Source organism: Lampetra fluviatilis, chromosome 47 (assembly GCF_964198595.1).
Source record: "Lampetra fluviatilis chromosome 47, kcLamFluv1.1, whole genome shotgun sequence".
NCBI lineage: Eukaryota > Metazoa > Chordata > Hyperoartia > Petromyzontiformes > Petromyzontidae > Lampetra > Lampetra fluviatilis.
Genome location: NC_136321.1, coordinates 8184587 through 8201235, shown reverse-complemented (window position 1 = coordinate 8201235; position 16649 = coordinate 8184587). Strand labels below are relative to the sequence as shown.

General features: G+C 47.0%; 1 protein-coding gene across 4 annotated transcripts in view; it reads left to right on the top strand.

Annotated features, from left to right (window-relative positions):
* Window positions 1–3656: 3656 nt before the first annotated feature.
* The window catches only part of SH3KBP1 (SH3 domain containing kinase binding protein 1), a 72231-nt gene continuing 59238 nt past the window's right edge, over window positions 3657–16649 (top strand). For all 4 annotated transcript variants that reach the window (XM_078877352.1, XM_078877353.1, XM_078877351.1 and 1 more), the window contains exon 1: window positions 3657–3798. In XM_078877352.1, the coding sequence (XP_078733478.1) occupies window positions 3795–3798 (4 nt within the window). In that variant the 5' untranslated portion in view covers window positions 3657–3794. The remainder of the gene's footprint in view (window positions 3799–16649) is intronic.

Here is a 16649-nt window from a genome sequence, read left to right as displayed (position 1 = left end):
TCCACAAACATTCAAGAGCGTCATTGTGGAAGAAAATGCTAGAATACAGTTGCTTCCCCCCCTTCAAATGTTGTAAAAGACAATTTAAGGCATTCAAAGTCATTTTTAGACCAAGAGTCTTTCTCGCTGATTTTTAGCTGATCGGGCGAGTTCTTGATGTGGCTAGCAGACCTCGTCATTGGCATTTAGCTCGTGAGCATCTTTCCGCAGTCAACAATTGCATGCACTGCTTAACGAGGACCTTCCCATGCCGCCTTGTTTTGGTAGCTTTGAAAGATGATTGACCATACTTCACGCAGGTCAGTGCAGATTGGTGAAGATGAGTGCAGGAAAACGTCCACTGCCTATTGCACGTGTTATTTGCGCATGGTAAATGGCTTCAAGCACGGTACAGGCTCAACTCTGCTCACCTTACGAGAGCAGGTGCAAACCAATGTGATTTGGACATCGGTGGGTGTGTAAAACGTTCTTATAGTGTTGATGCAACTAGCTTCTCTGTGAGAAAAACTATCCAAATGTATAACCAAAAACAACAGCAAAGATTGATTTTAAAAATGTTACTCCTGCTAACATGGAAAAAGTAAAAGAAACATTGACCATTTATGTTTTGTTTACTTGATAAAAAAAAACACTTAAGTTCATGCTGGCCATGTAATTATTAAGCTCGGTGCATGAGAAAACCTCAAAATCAACGCTGGAGCATGATTGGGGGGGGGGGGCATCCGTCAGTGTTACAGTTTGAACATTTTGACTCAATTTAGGTGGGAGGGGAGAGCAAGGCCTTCGTACAACGTACATGAACAACAATTGACCAAATGTGGTATTTCTAGAAGATGACACATTTTTTTGGTCTTCCTGTGGGCAAAGCAACCGAGTAAATCTTGCCGATCGTGGCAGAAACCCTTACCCGAGTGAATATGGAACTTTGGGGCCCAACATTGGCCAACGTGCAATGGTTAGAACCACATGCCAACCAACGGTGGCCGAACGTTTGGATGTTTTCTGGGTTAATTCCTCTCCGCTGCTACGTTCGTGCATAGCGTCTGAAAAGAAAGCAACCCATGTCGCCTTCGCAAAGTGCGACGGGGGCGAGTTGGAGGACCTTCCATATATAATACTGTATGTGTAAATGTCAGAATAGATAATCACACTGACGGGGTTAAATGCTTGTTTAGATTATTTTGCTGATAGAAATGTCCACGTGATGAGCCACTTCGTTGAGTTATCATTTGTGGCCATGTCGCTTCTGCAAGAGAAGCTATTAGCTCAGTGGGCTTGACATGCTAAAATAAAAAGGTTCGTTTTTTTTAATTGATTTGCTTACCTTTCCGATACTTTGCACTCGTATCGTGTTTTATATTGTTGTAACTTCCTGACCCGCCCCTACTGGACATCTGTGACAAATAGTTTTTTTTATCTCAGGGGCCGTCCAAAAATGACGTCACGCACCTAGTGGGGGGGGGGATGGTTATACATTTGTGACGATGTGTGACGAGGGGGGGGGGTGTTGAGAAATGTGACGTCACATCAAAATGCGCAACTTTAAATAAATATAGACACAACACGTTCTACTAAATTAAATAGACTTTTTAATAAATGTTTTCTCCTACAACATCAGAGTGCAGCGCCACATTAAATACGCTCTACAATGACAAGTTTAAAGCGATTTGAAGCATGTTTTATTTTTGTGGGGGGGGGGCAGAGCTTTGTGACGTCATATTTGAGGGGGGGTCTGACTTTTGTGACGCGTGTGACGAAGGGGGGGGGGGGGGTCAAAAATCGTCCAAAATCGCGTGACGTCATTTATGGACGGCCCGTCATGGGATTTATCTAGTATAAATAAAGATTCTGATTTTGAAATGCCTTGTAAAACAATAACATGCAATGGCAACTGTCAGAGTATGCGAACGGATGCATGCTGTCGTCTTGATTTGTAATACAATATTAATAGGAGTACTGTAATCTTAAAAACTACATTACATACATCAGCATATAGTAGCAGCTTGTAAATGCTACGCCACCATTTGGACGTGTATCTCATCTACAGCCTTATCTGAAGGCAATGTACAATAACAACCGCCGTTCACTAGTAAGTGACGATTTCGTCACCACGGCGCTTGTACCAAGCTAGGTGCACCTTGCGGCCACGTGAAGTGTCGAAGGCTCGCTGCTGGCCGCTCACGGGACATACCCAGGTGCCATGGGTTAATTGAGATGACTGGCAGATGGACCACCCGTGCAATGTACGATACAAACATCCCCCGTATGACCTCAACAAACTTTTAGGGCAAGTGCTGTTAGCAAGCACCTGTGAAGGTCAGGACGACACCTCATCAGGCTGCCTTCATACAAACAGTGTGACACGTGCATTGTATGGAGCAGTGGGGCCCGACACGTGGTCAGCAAGGTCGCGGGGAATGGCCAACGGATTGCCTTCATACAACTGCTGTAAAAAATAAAACAGGCGACGTTTCGAGCAGCAGCCTTTCGTGCTACGCGTTGGCAGTGATGCACAAGCACAGCACACCGTAACAAAAACAAAACCTCAACAGGTTCGTCAATAACACGGCCTTAAAATGAAGGTCCATTGCCCGAAATGTCACCGATTATATAGAAGTTGGTGCATCTGCCAGTCATCTCATTAAGTCAGTCAGTCGACCGACGGCACTTGGGTCTGTTCGATGACCTGCCAATGAGCCCTTCGACACTTCAGGTGGCCTCAAAGTGCACCTGGCCTGGCACAAGCGCCGTGGTGAGGTCACCGCCACTTTGTTGTTCGTGGGAACATCTGCGGCGGATTTAAAACTTTCAGGCTGGCCTGCCTACTATCCCATCCTTGGGTTTACCAGGCTTGTTTGTGTGAGCTCACAAATTCTTGAAAGATCTGGACAAAGTCCCATCGGTGAGCTCCTCCGGAAGGCGAGGCTGCGTTGGCTGGGGTCATGTAGCCCGCATGGCCAGCCACCCCATGCCCAAGCAGCTTCTGTTTGTCCGGATAGAGGGGGCTAAACGGCCACGGCATGGGCTTGAGAAGAGATGGAGCTGATGATGGCTTAGTGGGTGAGTGAGTGACACGGGTTGGAAAATAGATGGGGCTGATGTGGTACAGGAGGATGTGGAGCTGAGTGGACTTGCTGATGACCGGTCCCAGCAGTGTCAAGATCGGCCTCTGTGGAGGAGGCTCGTGAAGGACGCTGCTACTGGGCAGTTGGAGGCAGTCGCCCTCCAGCAACAACGGAGGGACAGAAGAGCGACGCTCACAACAACGAGCGGAGCGCCGGGCGGTTAAAACGGAGCAAGTTGGCAAAGTAGGGGGCACAGGTGATGCATCTGCTACCAGGCATCTACAGTCAGTCGACCCATGGCACCTGGATCTGTCCCGAGACCTCCTGTCAGCTGCGAGCATTCGACACTTCACGTGGCCTCGGAGTGCACCTAGCCTGGCACAAGCGCCGTGGACTCACGTCACAGGCACTTCGTGGTGAACGGAAGTTGTTGTTGTTGTTGTGTGGTGGAGGGGGGAAGTGGAGGGGGATGTGGAGGGAGAGGGGCGGGGTTTGGGTGGGGCAGGTAGAAGTGGGCGGGGCCAAGGAATGCGAAATCTCGCGAGAAGTGGCGGAAGTCGCGCGAGAGGACGCGCCTATTGGTGACGCCTACCGTCGCCGCCTGTATTGCCACAGCGACAACTGTGATTATTGCTTCTCTTCTGTGTAACGATAGCCGCACTCACTGTACCATCTTGCTGGTGTTTAACTTTCGCGGTCACGTCTCTCGCCCTTGGAGCTGAGCGAAGCATGGGTAAGTCTCAACCACGCGTTCGGGATTTGGTGGTGGGGGGGAAGGTTTGAGGTGTCGCTTTCCTCGGCCGGCAGGAGGCGAGTGAAGCTCGGCCAGGCGTCTTAGGCGAGACCGAGGCTTCCGTTGGACCCCGAGAAAAGTAGGCCCGAGCGGCGTGGATGCTGGAAACGCGAAATTCATCGGTGCCTCCGCGTGTCTGGTGGGCGTGTGAGTAGATTTTAACCTGCGAGGTGACGAGACTAAGGGCAGATTAGTAGAAGCGATGTCTTCGACACTGTGTGTGTGTTATCCAGTGTCGTTTTAATAGCGGGGCTATTTTGCCATTGCGTTCAATCGGGGCTCCTTAATCTGTGCACTGGTAACGGTGCAATCGCGTTCTGTTTGCCTAACGCAGCACACGAATTCATGCACAGGATGCCAACATGCATTAAACGCACACAGTCTGACGGGCACATGCGCATATACAACAGACTCAACCCACACGAACGCAGACGCACACAAAAAACGTATACACACAACACTTGCGACTGACACACAGGCACCCACACGCATACGGACAAACACATGGACATACCAGCATATATAGACACACGGACAAATCGGCATAGACACACAGACAGCCTTGCATATACCGTACATGAAACACTCGTCAACACACATGAACGTAGCATGCATAGACTGAATGCCGAAACAGTGTCAACCAGAATCACCCACGGCCGCCTTTGCCTCTGCAGTGTTAATCTCAACAAACGAGCCACCTTATACATGACACGAGTTAACCAAAGAAAGGTCAGGGCCGGTTATAATATCACTTGCCACCGCTGTTGACCTTTCGTCGGCATTTTAATTCAGGTGACCGGGTTCTTTGCGGATTGTGTACTAACCACCGCGCCACTTTTCCCCACTAACACGCTCGCATTACGCCAAGGTGCTGTTTCGTTATGACAATGGGCTTGCAATCCCAGATGTCGATTGTCTCTCTTGGGCGTCAGTAGAAACAATAGGGCAAACTTCTTAAATATTTCCGCCTCTCCACCCAGCAATAACAATCCAGGACGTGTTTGGTGGGGTTTAAAGTGTGGGTACGCGCACACGGTGGGTGTATAGGAGATGCTAACTACCTCGCCTGGTATGGAGGAGGTCGTGGTTTTCAATCCAGACCATGACGCCTCCTGCTGCTGTATATTTGGGGTTTGCATGTCTCTCTCCCCGTGGCCGCTTGGATTTTTCTCCGGGTCCTCTTTTTTTTCCCTCTCCACGTTTAGAAACGACGTGCGTTTTAGAGTAATCGGCTGCTATACATTTCTACACGATACACCACTAAGTTGAGCTATCATTTGTGGCCAGGTCGCTTCTGAAAAAGGGCTGTTATATAGTTTAGTGGGCCTTACCTGGTAAAATAAAATAAATGTATTGCTTAGTTTATTTGAAGACGTCTGGCCAGCGTGGAAGAGAATATCATCTCTCAAATCTAGAAAGAATATACTCTGTCCTCTAAAGCTGCCTCCAGTAGAGGGCCTTCCGTCAGCAGGGGCATAAGCAAAGCAGACAATTGTAGGTCCACACCTTTACCTTTGAACTGAGAATCAAGGGCAAAATTTATACCACGAGGAGACTGATCTAGGCCGTCGTGCCGTTTGAGCGCTGGCGCATGCAAATCGGTGTGCATTCGTAAATTGGAAATGACTATCGACTTCTTGGTTCTTTCGGTAAAGTCACATAGAAGGGAAGTAATAAAATAATACAAATAAAACATAATAAAATAATTCTCACGACGTTTCGGCCAGCGTCTGTCGCCTCGACAGACGCTGGCTTGCGTTGTGGCCGAAACGTCGTGAGAATTATTTTATTATGTTTTATTTGTATTATTTTATTACTTCCCTTCTACGTGACTTTACCGAAAGAACCAAGAAGATGAATCCCTGCAGTCACGAAAGCTTTAAATCGAAATTTGACTATCGACTGTTGACTTTCAGAAACCGCGTCTCGATTCTTAAATCGGTTACTGATGTACCTGCTATCGTCGTTTGGAAACGCTAATGTAGATACAGAGACCCGCGAGAATATACCCCCACACAGATACCCGCACGAATATACCCACACAACACACAGACGCACATGTCTTTGTTGAACCGTAGCTTGAATGGAATGTATTACATTTACTCCAGTACATCATTACCTTCGGTTAAGATAAGTTGGTGCTTAAAACGGCATTAAACAATGTATACAGCCTGTGTAGTATAATCATAATTTTGTTAATTGACATTGGTCTTCCTTTGGAATATCTGGCCCCTGCCATAGCAATGTGTAATTTCCATCTCTGCCTCAACGGAGATGAGCTCCACTTCGGTGGTCTTTTCAGTGCGGGGATGCCACTTTTGTGGTAACGAATATAAATCTTTGTGTTTTAACCGTGTTATACTGTGTGCAGGTAGGAAGCGTGGATCATAAACACGGACATTAAACAATGCAATGGAACAAAAACTGAACAGGTGCACAAAGAATCACGGTGCATCCTCGGAATGACATTGAGAGGCAGAAAGAGGAACTCGTGGCTTAGACAACGTACGCATGTCAATGGCAAATTCAAACTTTGTGAGAAAAAGTCAGCGCACTTGGGCAGGGCAATTTCGCCGGAAGCGATGAACACTGACGGTTAAGCAAAGTGACAAAGAGTGACAGCCAAATGGATATAATTCATGCGCCGAAGAGATGGAACCATTACATTATTTCTTGCGCAGGTGGATTTTTTGTTTACATTGCAGGATTGTGAGAAATTGTGACGGCTTGGGGAGGAGGCCTTCATCCAGCGGTGAATTAATTATGATGATGATGCTATGGATTTGTCTGCAATGTTGTCTTGCTACCTGCAACAGCCCAGCAGCAACCTACAAAATGTGACGTGTGGTGACCACCCATGAAAGCATTATTCATGCTCAAACTTGCTTAGTTTTCAAGATGTGAAGAGGGTCTGGTGAATTCCGGGTGATTTGGTCTTGCATCTTGTGTACAGTATGCAGTACTATATAGACTAGTTGTAAATACCGTACGTACAGTCCACACTGCATATATACAGCACTGTGTAAATCCACTCTTTTTACACTGGGCATACACGACAAATTAATTATGTACTGTCATGTGTATCGATGTGTTCCTTTCGTGTAAATATATATATACAGGTGACTTCATAAGAATACCATGTACTGTGCTCTCTGATGAACGATAAAAGAAAGAATGCTCCAGAACGTGGCAACACGGCTTTATGGAGGAACACATCCGATGCCTGGAATGGTGTTTGAACAGTGGAACAGGGCGCGCCATTGCCTAGTGCACCATCACACGACCGTGTTTGGATGAGCGATCGCTTGGTTGGTGGTGTCATGCCGTCCTCCCTGATCATGTTGCATGTTTGCTTTTGTTATTGAGCGACCTATCCATATGTAGTTCCTCTAGTTTGTGTGTGGCCATGTGTGTGTGTGTTTTTTGTCCGCGAATTTTATAAATCCATCATGCAGCAGACTTCTGTTGGCTCAAAAACCCTTTGGCGTTCAGCGGCTGTGTTGTTGAAAACCCTATGTAGGGGTGTACATATATAATATTAATGTGGTTTTCAATATATTAATTTTCATACCACATATAGCCATTGACCAAACTGCCTGGTTTGCGCCCAGTCTCGCCAGACCACAGATCTAAGCAGGCATGAGCCCGAATCATATTTGGATGGGTAATCACGATGCACAATCGGGTGTCGAAAACAGCACTGTTGCACTGTACTCCTCTGTCTTTACTTCTGTGTTTATCACCTAGGCATAATTGACCAGTGCGGTTGACGAATGGTCAAATAATGCTCACGACCTGCATGGTTGTGAGTAGGTCATCCAGTCGTGGATTGACAAAAGGGCTGTACACACACACACATGTACAATGTATAATCACTTGTCTCAAAGAAAACACTTTTGGAGCGCCCTTGCCTCTCTTAGACTTTAAATGTCAAGTCAGACACCGGCTTAAAGCTTTCGTGACTGCAGGAATTCATCTTCTTTGGGTCTTAAAGTAAAGTCACGTAGATAGGTTCAAAGAAAATAACAAAAAACTAAAACTACGACCTTTTTTGTTATTTTCTTTTAACCTATCCACGTGACTTTACCGAAAGACCCAGAGAATATCAGACACTGGCCTTGACCATTATTTCAGTCGTTCGCATGTGTGACCAAACCTCCTGAGACCCTTAGTTCTGCCCTCCCCTCGAACGTGCCAGCCAATAGTATTCCGGCTGTAGCCCCATGGGTTACATTCCTATGGCAGGGGGCATGCTATTGGACAGTTGTTGAAAAGCATGGGTGCGCCAAATCATGTCAAGTTATTCAAGTGCAGAGCCCCCCGTTCTTATCAGATACAAGTATTTTATGTTTTCCTCTCTGATTTTTGTGCCCGTGTGCATAGGCGAAGTGCACGTGTGTATATAAAAATAAACGTTAAAACATGCCACTTATTAAGGTCCCAAAATAACCCAGCCACAAACAAATGCCTCTTTAAGCTCTATTCTCGTCGTGGCTTAATCTGCATGTGTGCTGCCTGTGATTGGGCTCACAATGAGGCCCTGTTAGTGCCGCGGTGCGGTGGAACGCGCGAGCGACGGGGGCTTATTTGCTCTGCAGGTGACGCTGGCGCGCAATGGCTTCTTCCCCTTGTGAATGGGCATCGTGCCGTTGACATGAGCAAACAGTTTCTTTTTTATATCGCAGCGATGGCGGTGAAACTACTGCTGAACGTCTCCAAGCGCGATGGCAACGCGGCCCCCACCGGATTGTTAATGCTTCCCCGCGAATGACAAAGGGACCGTTTATCCGTGTTTTCCGCAGGACACGAGTGTAGATGTGGCTCGCTGAGAGCAGCGTTGTTGACACCAATTGCTCCCGGAGCGCAAACGAGCCTGGGGTCAGCGCATGTGTCTCCTACCCTCGTCCGTCGCTCGTTCAGCCCATAGCCTTTTTGCTCTGGAGCCGCCGTCCTAATTGACTTGACGTAATTAAACTGGAACATGGAAACTTTATACAAGTCAACCGTGACACCCAGCTCCGCTGTCCCTTTCGAATGCGTTTAAATGTTACACGAGCCACTCGTCTGTAGATCTGACCTGGACCGTGCGTGTGCCATAGTAATCCAGACTGACTAGTCATTGCAATACTGATGCTCTTTACCCAAGAGAGCCTGCAATGATGCTTAAGACTTCATCAGGAGGATGCTGCATTGGGATGTTTTTCGTCATTTCCTTGTGGAAAGGAAACCAGAGTACCTGGGTAAAACCTTCGCATCATGACAGGACGCATCATGACAGGACCGCATTCAAAGCTTCTCACATAGAGGTGGCCACATGAAGCCACTTATTGTACTGCCATCTCCTGGCCAGGTCACTGCCCTTTAGAGAAGCCTTAAAATTAATGAGGTACACCAACCCTTGCCTCCAAGTACTTATCACAGGCACCACCACGCCCAGCACAGAGTATTTGTTTGAATTATTGTTTCAATGTGCCTGATACTTTGTGCGATATCTTTTTTATGAATCCAATACTTTAACTGTTCGCTGAAACGTGTTTCCTCATGCGGCCCAAAGTGAGCTTAATTGTCTAAGCTATGTAGAAGTCAGATTAATTGTGGTGGGTGAATCCCAAGTTGTTATCCCTTTCCTGTGGTGCAGTGGTGGTGACATTTTCTATCGGGAGCCATGTGTCCCTGTGTAAGTAACTCGGTTTCTGGTGTATTGTGAGGCAGGGACTTGCAGCAGTTTTTGTCTCCACCTGATGAGGCGACCCCCAGGTATTGGTTAATCCTCTTCATCCCCTATGGGACATAAGGCCGCAATGAGTTCCCTTCGCTTCTTCCTCTTGGCAACATGTTGAGCCTCGCCCCAAGTGAGGTTGATTGCTGGCACCAGCTCGGCCTTCACGGTCTTGCGCCAGGGTGGTCTCCCGGGTTTTCGTTTTGCCCTGTGGTGTCCATCTTAGGGCCTTTCTTGGTATACGGTCCTGGTCCATTCTGAGGACATGTCCAAGCCATCTGAGTCGCCGTCGCTTGATGTCTTCTGTGATGTTAGGACAACCGGTCTCCTTGTTCAGTTCTGCGTTTTGGATTATGTTTGGCCAGAAGATGCAGCAGATTTTCCTGAGGCGTCTGTTATGGAAGGACTCCATCCTCTTCATGCACCCCCAGGTATACCCTGCCTGAAATTAGATCCCCAGGCCCGTGAGCCATGAGGTATGCAGTGTCTTCAACCTGCCTTCCCCCCATTGTGCGTGTACTGGCTTTCAACCGATAACAACCACGTACATTGGGTGTGGTAGCAGCAGCCCATGCCTGTCATTCACTGCTTCCAAGGCGAGGGTTGGTGGGTCATGAGAATTGTTATTGAACTCCCAAACTGGCTTGAGGGCCAAAAGTGGCTAGGAGAATGGCAGTAAAGCGAGTTCTGAACCCATCTGTGTGGGCCTTTCAGTCTTTAATAATACATTAAAAGTTTCATTTTACCAGGTAAGACCCACTGAGCTAGCTAATTTGTCAGAAGCAACCTGGCCACAAATGAGAGCGCGACAAAGTGGCTTATCTCGTGGAAATGTATAGCAGCCAAATACTATAAACGCATGTCGTTTCTAAATGTGGAGGGAAAAACCGGAGGACCTGGAGAGAAATCCACGCGATCACGGGGAGAGAGAGACCTGCAAACTGCAAATGATCCCATGGTAGAGACGTTGATTTTCTCTGGGTACTTCCACAAGTAAAACAAACACACGCTTATGGAATTGGCCAAACATTTGAATGCAGCACCCTCCTCAAAAAGTATTTTCACAAAGGTTTCTACGTCAATAAAGAAATGGTCCCACCGTTGGCTTGAGAATTTGAGTAATCTTTGTCCATTCCAGCGTGCCCAAGGAAACGCTGTCAAGCGCGAAAGAAGGAAATGTGTTTATTTACTCTCAAAAAAACTCCATGCTTCCGCTTAGCTGCGTGCAGCGTTTTTTTGTTTTGGGAAAGGTTTGGTTCATTATTTAGACCGCGCATGATCTTGGTCCGACAGTGGCACACGATTACCTACAAGCCCGGCAGAAACGCGCACGCGCGTGTGTGTGTGCGCACACACGCAAATGAGTCAAGTGCCATGCATGTTAATAAAAGACCTCAGAGGTCAAGATGTGGCTCGTGGTTTGAGGAAGCAAAGAAGTCTTTTGAATTTGGTGTTTCCGTCGTGAGATAAGGATGTGTTTTTATTTGCTTCAAAATTGACTTGACCATCTTTAAGGTACTGTAATGTCTTTGATCCGCTCACACCTAGCTCTTAATGCAACGTTCCCTCCTCCACAGTAACCAAAGCCTCTTGTTGAAGCCTCCAAAGGGGGAGGGAGGTCGCTCCTTTCTGAAAGATCGCTCCTCCTGGTCTTTGGAATTCGCTCCTTGCCATTTGCACCGCTCAGACCCAACAGCTGCTAAAGTCTCGGCTCAACCCATTTATTTATTATTGATTTATGTTCGTGCAATATTTTCGATATATCTCACGAAATTGATGTTTATTTTATTTGTTTAACTTTGGTAATTTTGGTGGCACAATTCACCTATGCGAATGACACTAGTCTGTTCTTTTGAGTTCTCACGTGGACAAACAAACAATTGATATGACTCACCTTCCTCTTCTCTGCTTGCGAAATAATTTTCCTTATGAAGTGTCATCACCTGCACCTTAACCCGTAGCATTGTCTGCTCGCCCCCCTCTACGCTGTATTCGCCATCTGCCTCCAAACAAACAACTTCTCTTTTCCCAAACCCCTTCCCATGCTGCGTGCCCCCTCCTATTTGTATGACATCTTGACGAAGTCCCTCCTATTTGTATGACATCTTGACGAAGTCGCATTCGGACGCTTTATCAATACGAACTGTATCGCGGAAAAAACTGATTTGCTGCACTAAGCGCAGCGTTATTAATTGTGTTACGGAGATAAGTTTTACTTTTTGAGCGACCAGGGCTGCTAGCAAACGGCTGATTTCGACATAGCCTGCTGGAAAGGGATGTATTACAGGAAACTCGAAAAGCCTTAGTTGTTCAGATTTGTTTTTCACTTTTCGCAAGCTGGGGAAATCCTCCACGTATTGCATTGCCACCCCAGCAGAGAGGCAGCTTTTTTGTGTCCTGCAGATCTTCTATACATAAATGGATGACTACCAGGTAAGGGCCCTTTGAGACCTGGTAATCTGTGTTTTTCAAGGGAGATCTGTGTTTGAATGAGTGCCGTAAACTGCCGACATTCCCACGTGGAAATTAAAATGCCGAAAGCTGCCCATTTTTTTAAGTTGAAGAAAAATCGTGCACATCCATTGCTGTCGTAACACTTCATAATGTGACTCTGTTGTCGGAAATACAGTATTTGATTACAGATAGTAACGTTACATTCCGAGTTGCGTATGAGCGCACGCACGGCGTATGATTTCATCGCCTTGGTTGAAAAGGCTTACCCGTTCTTACCTGCGTTTTTCATCGTCGATTTATTTCTCCGAAAAAATTTTTGTAGCCTTTTTAATAAATTTGCTTAACTTTTCTCAAGGGCAACTTGTCACTAATCGTAACATGGCTTAAATATGAAATTTTATTTGCATTGCACCATCTTCGCAAGAGTTATCGTCACTCCGTGTTACAGCCCGAAGCATTCCATGCAATACGCACGTACGCGTGCATTTTAGCTTATTTGCACACATTTCGTCGGTGCGCACGAAGTCCACGCGGCCTTTTACAGCCCAGAAATTTGAAAAATGCACCGAGCGATGCCGAAGATCTTCGTCGGACCACACTTCTTAAAGCATGTCAATGACACGCCGATGACTTGCGAGGTAGTAACGTTGCATTCGAGGGGGGGGGAGCGGGTCACAAGCAGGCCGCGTGTCTCCGTCGTGTTCTTGCGAGGACGTCTCTCTCTCCGCGTGAGCGAGTTTTCTCGCGGTGCGTGACGCTGAGCCGACGCGGCGTGACTAGGCCTGCCCCCCCCGCGTCTCCGCTTCCCTCTTTTGTGCGACTTGCGAGAAGCGAGAAGACTTCTTGGCCGCCTAAAGGCTCCCGTTACTTCTCTCTCTCTCCTCTGCTGTGCCAGGGGTAAGTGCGTGCGCTTTTAAAATCACGCGGATTTATCATCACGCGGATTTATCTATACTTCATCGGGGCCGTTGCATTTCATCGTGGGTGCGTCTCGGTTGGTTTGTCTTTAATCCTTCTCGAGAAACATTTGATTTTTGGTCAAACATAAATATAAGTTGCCTCCTCTGAATTAGTAAAAAAATGTAGAGGTGCAGCCCTGCAATTTCTTGTTTATGCCACTGCTGGTGAAGGGCCTCCACGAGAGGACCCTCGCGAGCCACTCTAGAGTGGTGTTGGCCAACTCTTCCACATTGGTCAGATGTCTCTTTAAGAGGTGAGAGCACCGGTACACGTTGAATGTGTTTTGCCTAATAAAATGCCTTTAAAAAAATTTGATTTTTAAAATGGATTTCACACCACAGAAGACAACCTGAGGGTCTTCATGGGATGACGTTTTGTTTATCCAACTGTGGTGAATCTTAACTGTTAGCAGACTGTCACTCATTCGATTAACAGCGTGGGTTAATTGATGATGTTCTCATGCCCTGTGGCCTTCCTAAATCTGGAAGAGCCGCTTCTCCCCTTGTAGCTGTCAGACATTTTCAGAAAAGATTGCCAAGCGTGCACGCAGCAGTACATTTTATTTTTTTCCCCGTCTGCGGAACGCGAACAGCTGCTAATCCCACGCTCTTGTCAGTCATCCCGAGCGGGGGGGGGCGGGGGAGATACCTTTCGGCAATTTATTACGATCATAGCAGGAAACGAGCTCCTTAGATGGCTGATAATGATCGCTTATAGATGAATTGTCCGAGTCGCAGCGCCTGCGGTGCTTTGCCAGGCTGGACGCTCGCCAGACAGCGCCGGCGCTGTCTCCCGGAGACCGGCGCTCTGACCACATCGGAATGTTGTCGTTTTGCCATTTAACTGGGGTGGCCGGGTAGCTTGCATAGCGGCTACTACTCCTACCGTGTCGGTGGTCACGAGGCAGCGTTGCTGAAATCCTGGGTTCGATTCTAGGTTTCGGGTCGGTTATCAAGGTGCTTCTGCCAGCAGTTCAGAATCGGAATCTTTATTGGAACCTTTATTTAGATTGGGAGAATCCGATGAGCTATGAAGCTTTTTTTTCACAGATGTCCAGCTGCTGACGCTGCTCCTGGCCGGAAGGCCCTCTGCTAGGCGGAGCCCTTATAGAGGCCCCTCGAACAAACTCCATTCTGACCAGAAGTTCTTGGAAACGGTTAGAGCCACCCACACTTTACCCCACCAAACCCAACCGGCCGATCGACTTAACCCTGGTCATTCCCATTTGTCCTGTTGGGTGAAGAGAGGCAGGTGAATTTGAGGAACTCGCCCATTAAATTTCGATTTGAAGCTTTCGTGACTGCAGGGATTCATCTTCTTGATTCTTTCAGTAAAGTCACGTAGAAGGGAAGTAATAAAATAATACAAATAAAACATAATAAGATAATTCTCACGACGTTTCGGCCACAACGCAAGCAGCCGTCATCAGGTGAAGAACAGGTCTGTCGGGGAGACAGCGTTCATTCATTCACGTCGTGAGAATTATCTTATTATGTTTTATTATATTATTTTATTATTTCCATTCTACGTGACTTTACCGAAAGAACCAAGAAGACGTTGTTGTTGTTTGTGCAGTGAAACCTGTTTCAGGGCAGATCGTGTGAGCGGGAGGCAGACTCTCCCAGAACTGGAGGCCCGCTTGAGTGCAGTGACGACACCAAAGTGTTGCATTGTGCAGTGATAATGACCGTTTTGCACAATAGTTCCTAAATTAGCTTTTTTGGTTGTTACTGAAATAGGTGACTCTGTGGGCTAAACCTCTTAAAGGGCAATAAAACCAAACACTGCTGACACACTGTGGGTTTGCATCCCGTATTCAACCACCCATGGTTAAACCGGTTTCTGAAGTACCTTGTAGCCAGCCGGTGGCCTATCTGGCCACCAGTGACTCTACAAAGCACATTTTGAAATGGCCTACGAATACGGCTCGTTGCCCTTGATTGAGATGTTGCGATAAACACTCCATGCGAAGTGCATTAAAAATGACTTTGCACGTGTAAATAAACATTGTATTGAAGGTGTGTATCATCATCATCATCTTCTGGAAACACGCAGGTGTTGTGCACTGCTAGCGTTGAGTTTTCTCAGAGGAAATGTCTGCGTGTTGTGACGAAGGCACAATTAATCAGTCATTGGGGGAGGAAAATTTTTTTTTTCCCCGTGCAAAACAATTGCATCTTAAGGTAGCGGTGAAGCCTCGGTTACTACTACTAGTTCGCACATTTGAACATAACGCTTTTGCCGTGGCATTTGCGAAGCGGAAGACAATAAACAGTGCGTGTAGCCGCTTGCGCGCACCGACTCGAATCGCCGCCGGATAGTTGCACTTTGAGGCTCCGCTTGTAAAAGACGCTCTTCAAATACGACGATGACGACAGTGGCGACGAGGAGATGACGCGACCCGAAGCTGCCGGTGGTAAAGGGTTTCTTCCTGTCCGAGAGAAGCTGAAAAAGCAGGGTTTGCGTTTCTCGCGAGCGCCCACGCCAATATTTATGCCCCGCAGGGCTCATCCAGTTGCAAGTGCCAATCGTGCGTGCGGTGTGAAACGCACCGCTGCTTCGAGGTTGCGTTTGCGTGCGGCGTAGTGACGGGGAGGTGGGTCGAGGACGTGCTACTCTTGAGCGCAGCGTTTCGCCAAGCAGCCTCGCGGATAGGAGACGACGCTGACATTCGCGTGCAGATTGCGTTTATCACCGTGGCAGAAGGAAATGGGCTTCGTCGTTTTTATTTATTTGCTCGTGTACACTATCTTAGGATTATCTTCCCTTGAGGTCGACGGCTGGCCCAGAGTTCACGCCGCTGGTGTCGCTGAGAACCCTGGGTTCGAATCCAGCCAGCCAGTCATCTGTGATTATAAACGGGGTTTCTCACGTGCAGTGAAGTGATGATCTCAGCCCCGTCACCAATTTTTGCACGAAAAACGTCATCACATTACGTTTGGTTATACGCCTAATTTGGTTAAATTCCATCCCTGTGAATTAGAATAATAATATTGCTTTGAATGTCATGTAATGCACGTTCCTGTCTGTGATAGGGCTGGTGGGAGAGTGTTGCACCCTAATGTATTGAACAGAGGTCACTTGAAGGGAACTCAGTTGTAGCTCTGATATCCGCTTTTTAACACTTCTCTGCGAATTTTCGGAATGGATACTCTGTCTCATGGCACTCTGTGGACAGTAAAATCGAAATAAAATAGGGGGGGGGGGGTGGTGAAATTATGAATTGAAAAAAATATCTACCGTATGTGTTTCCTCTTCTGATAAGGGTTTCATTTTTTGTAAAGAGTCTGTGGCTGTTGACCTGAGCAGCCCTTTTGTGGGAGGTCACGTCATGTGACCTTGTGGCTGCATGATCCACACCTCTGCTATAGGATCTTTATTTATGACTTTGAATCAAAGATCTTCCACCAGGTTAGTGTTCTTTCGAGCCCGGCTCTTCACCAAGAAAGTAAGATTCATGTAACTACACAGAGCTTTTGATAGAACATTAGTGGCTGGTTTGCTATTTAGAATATTACACATGCAGATGACTGGCTGCACCTCCCAGTGATGTCAAATGGTCATAGCATTATATCAGCAGTAGACGAAGCGTTGTTAATAATCCCTACGTAAACCACTTTTATTGTTTTTTTGATCTCCGTTTACCTTCAATAAATGT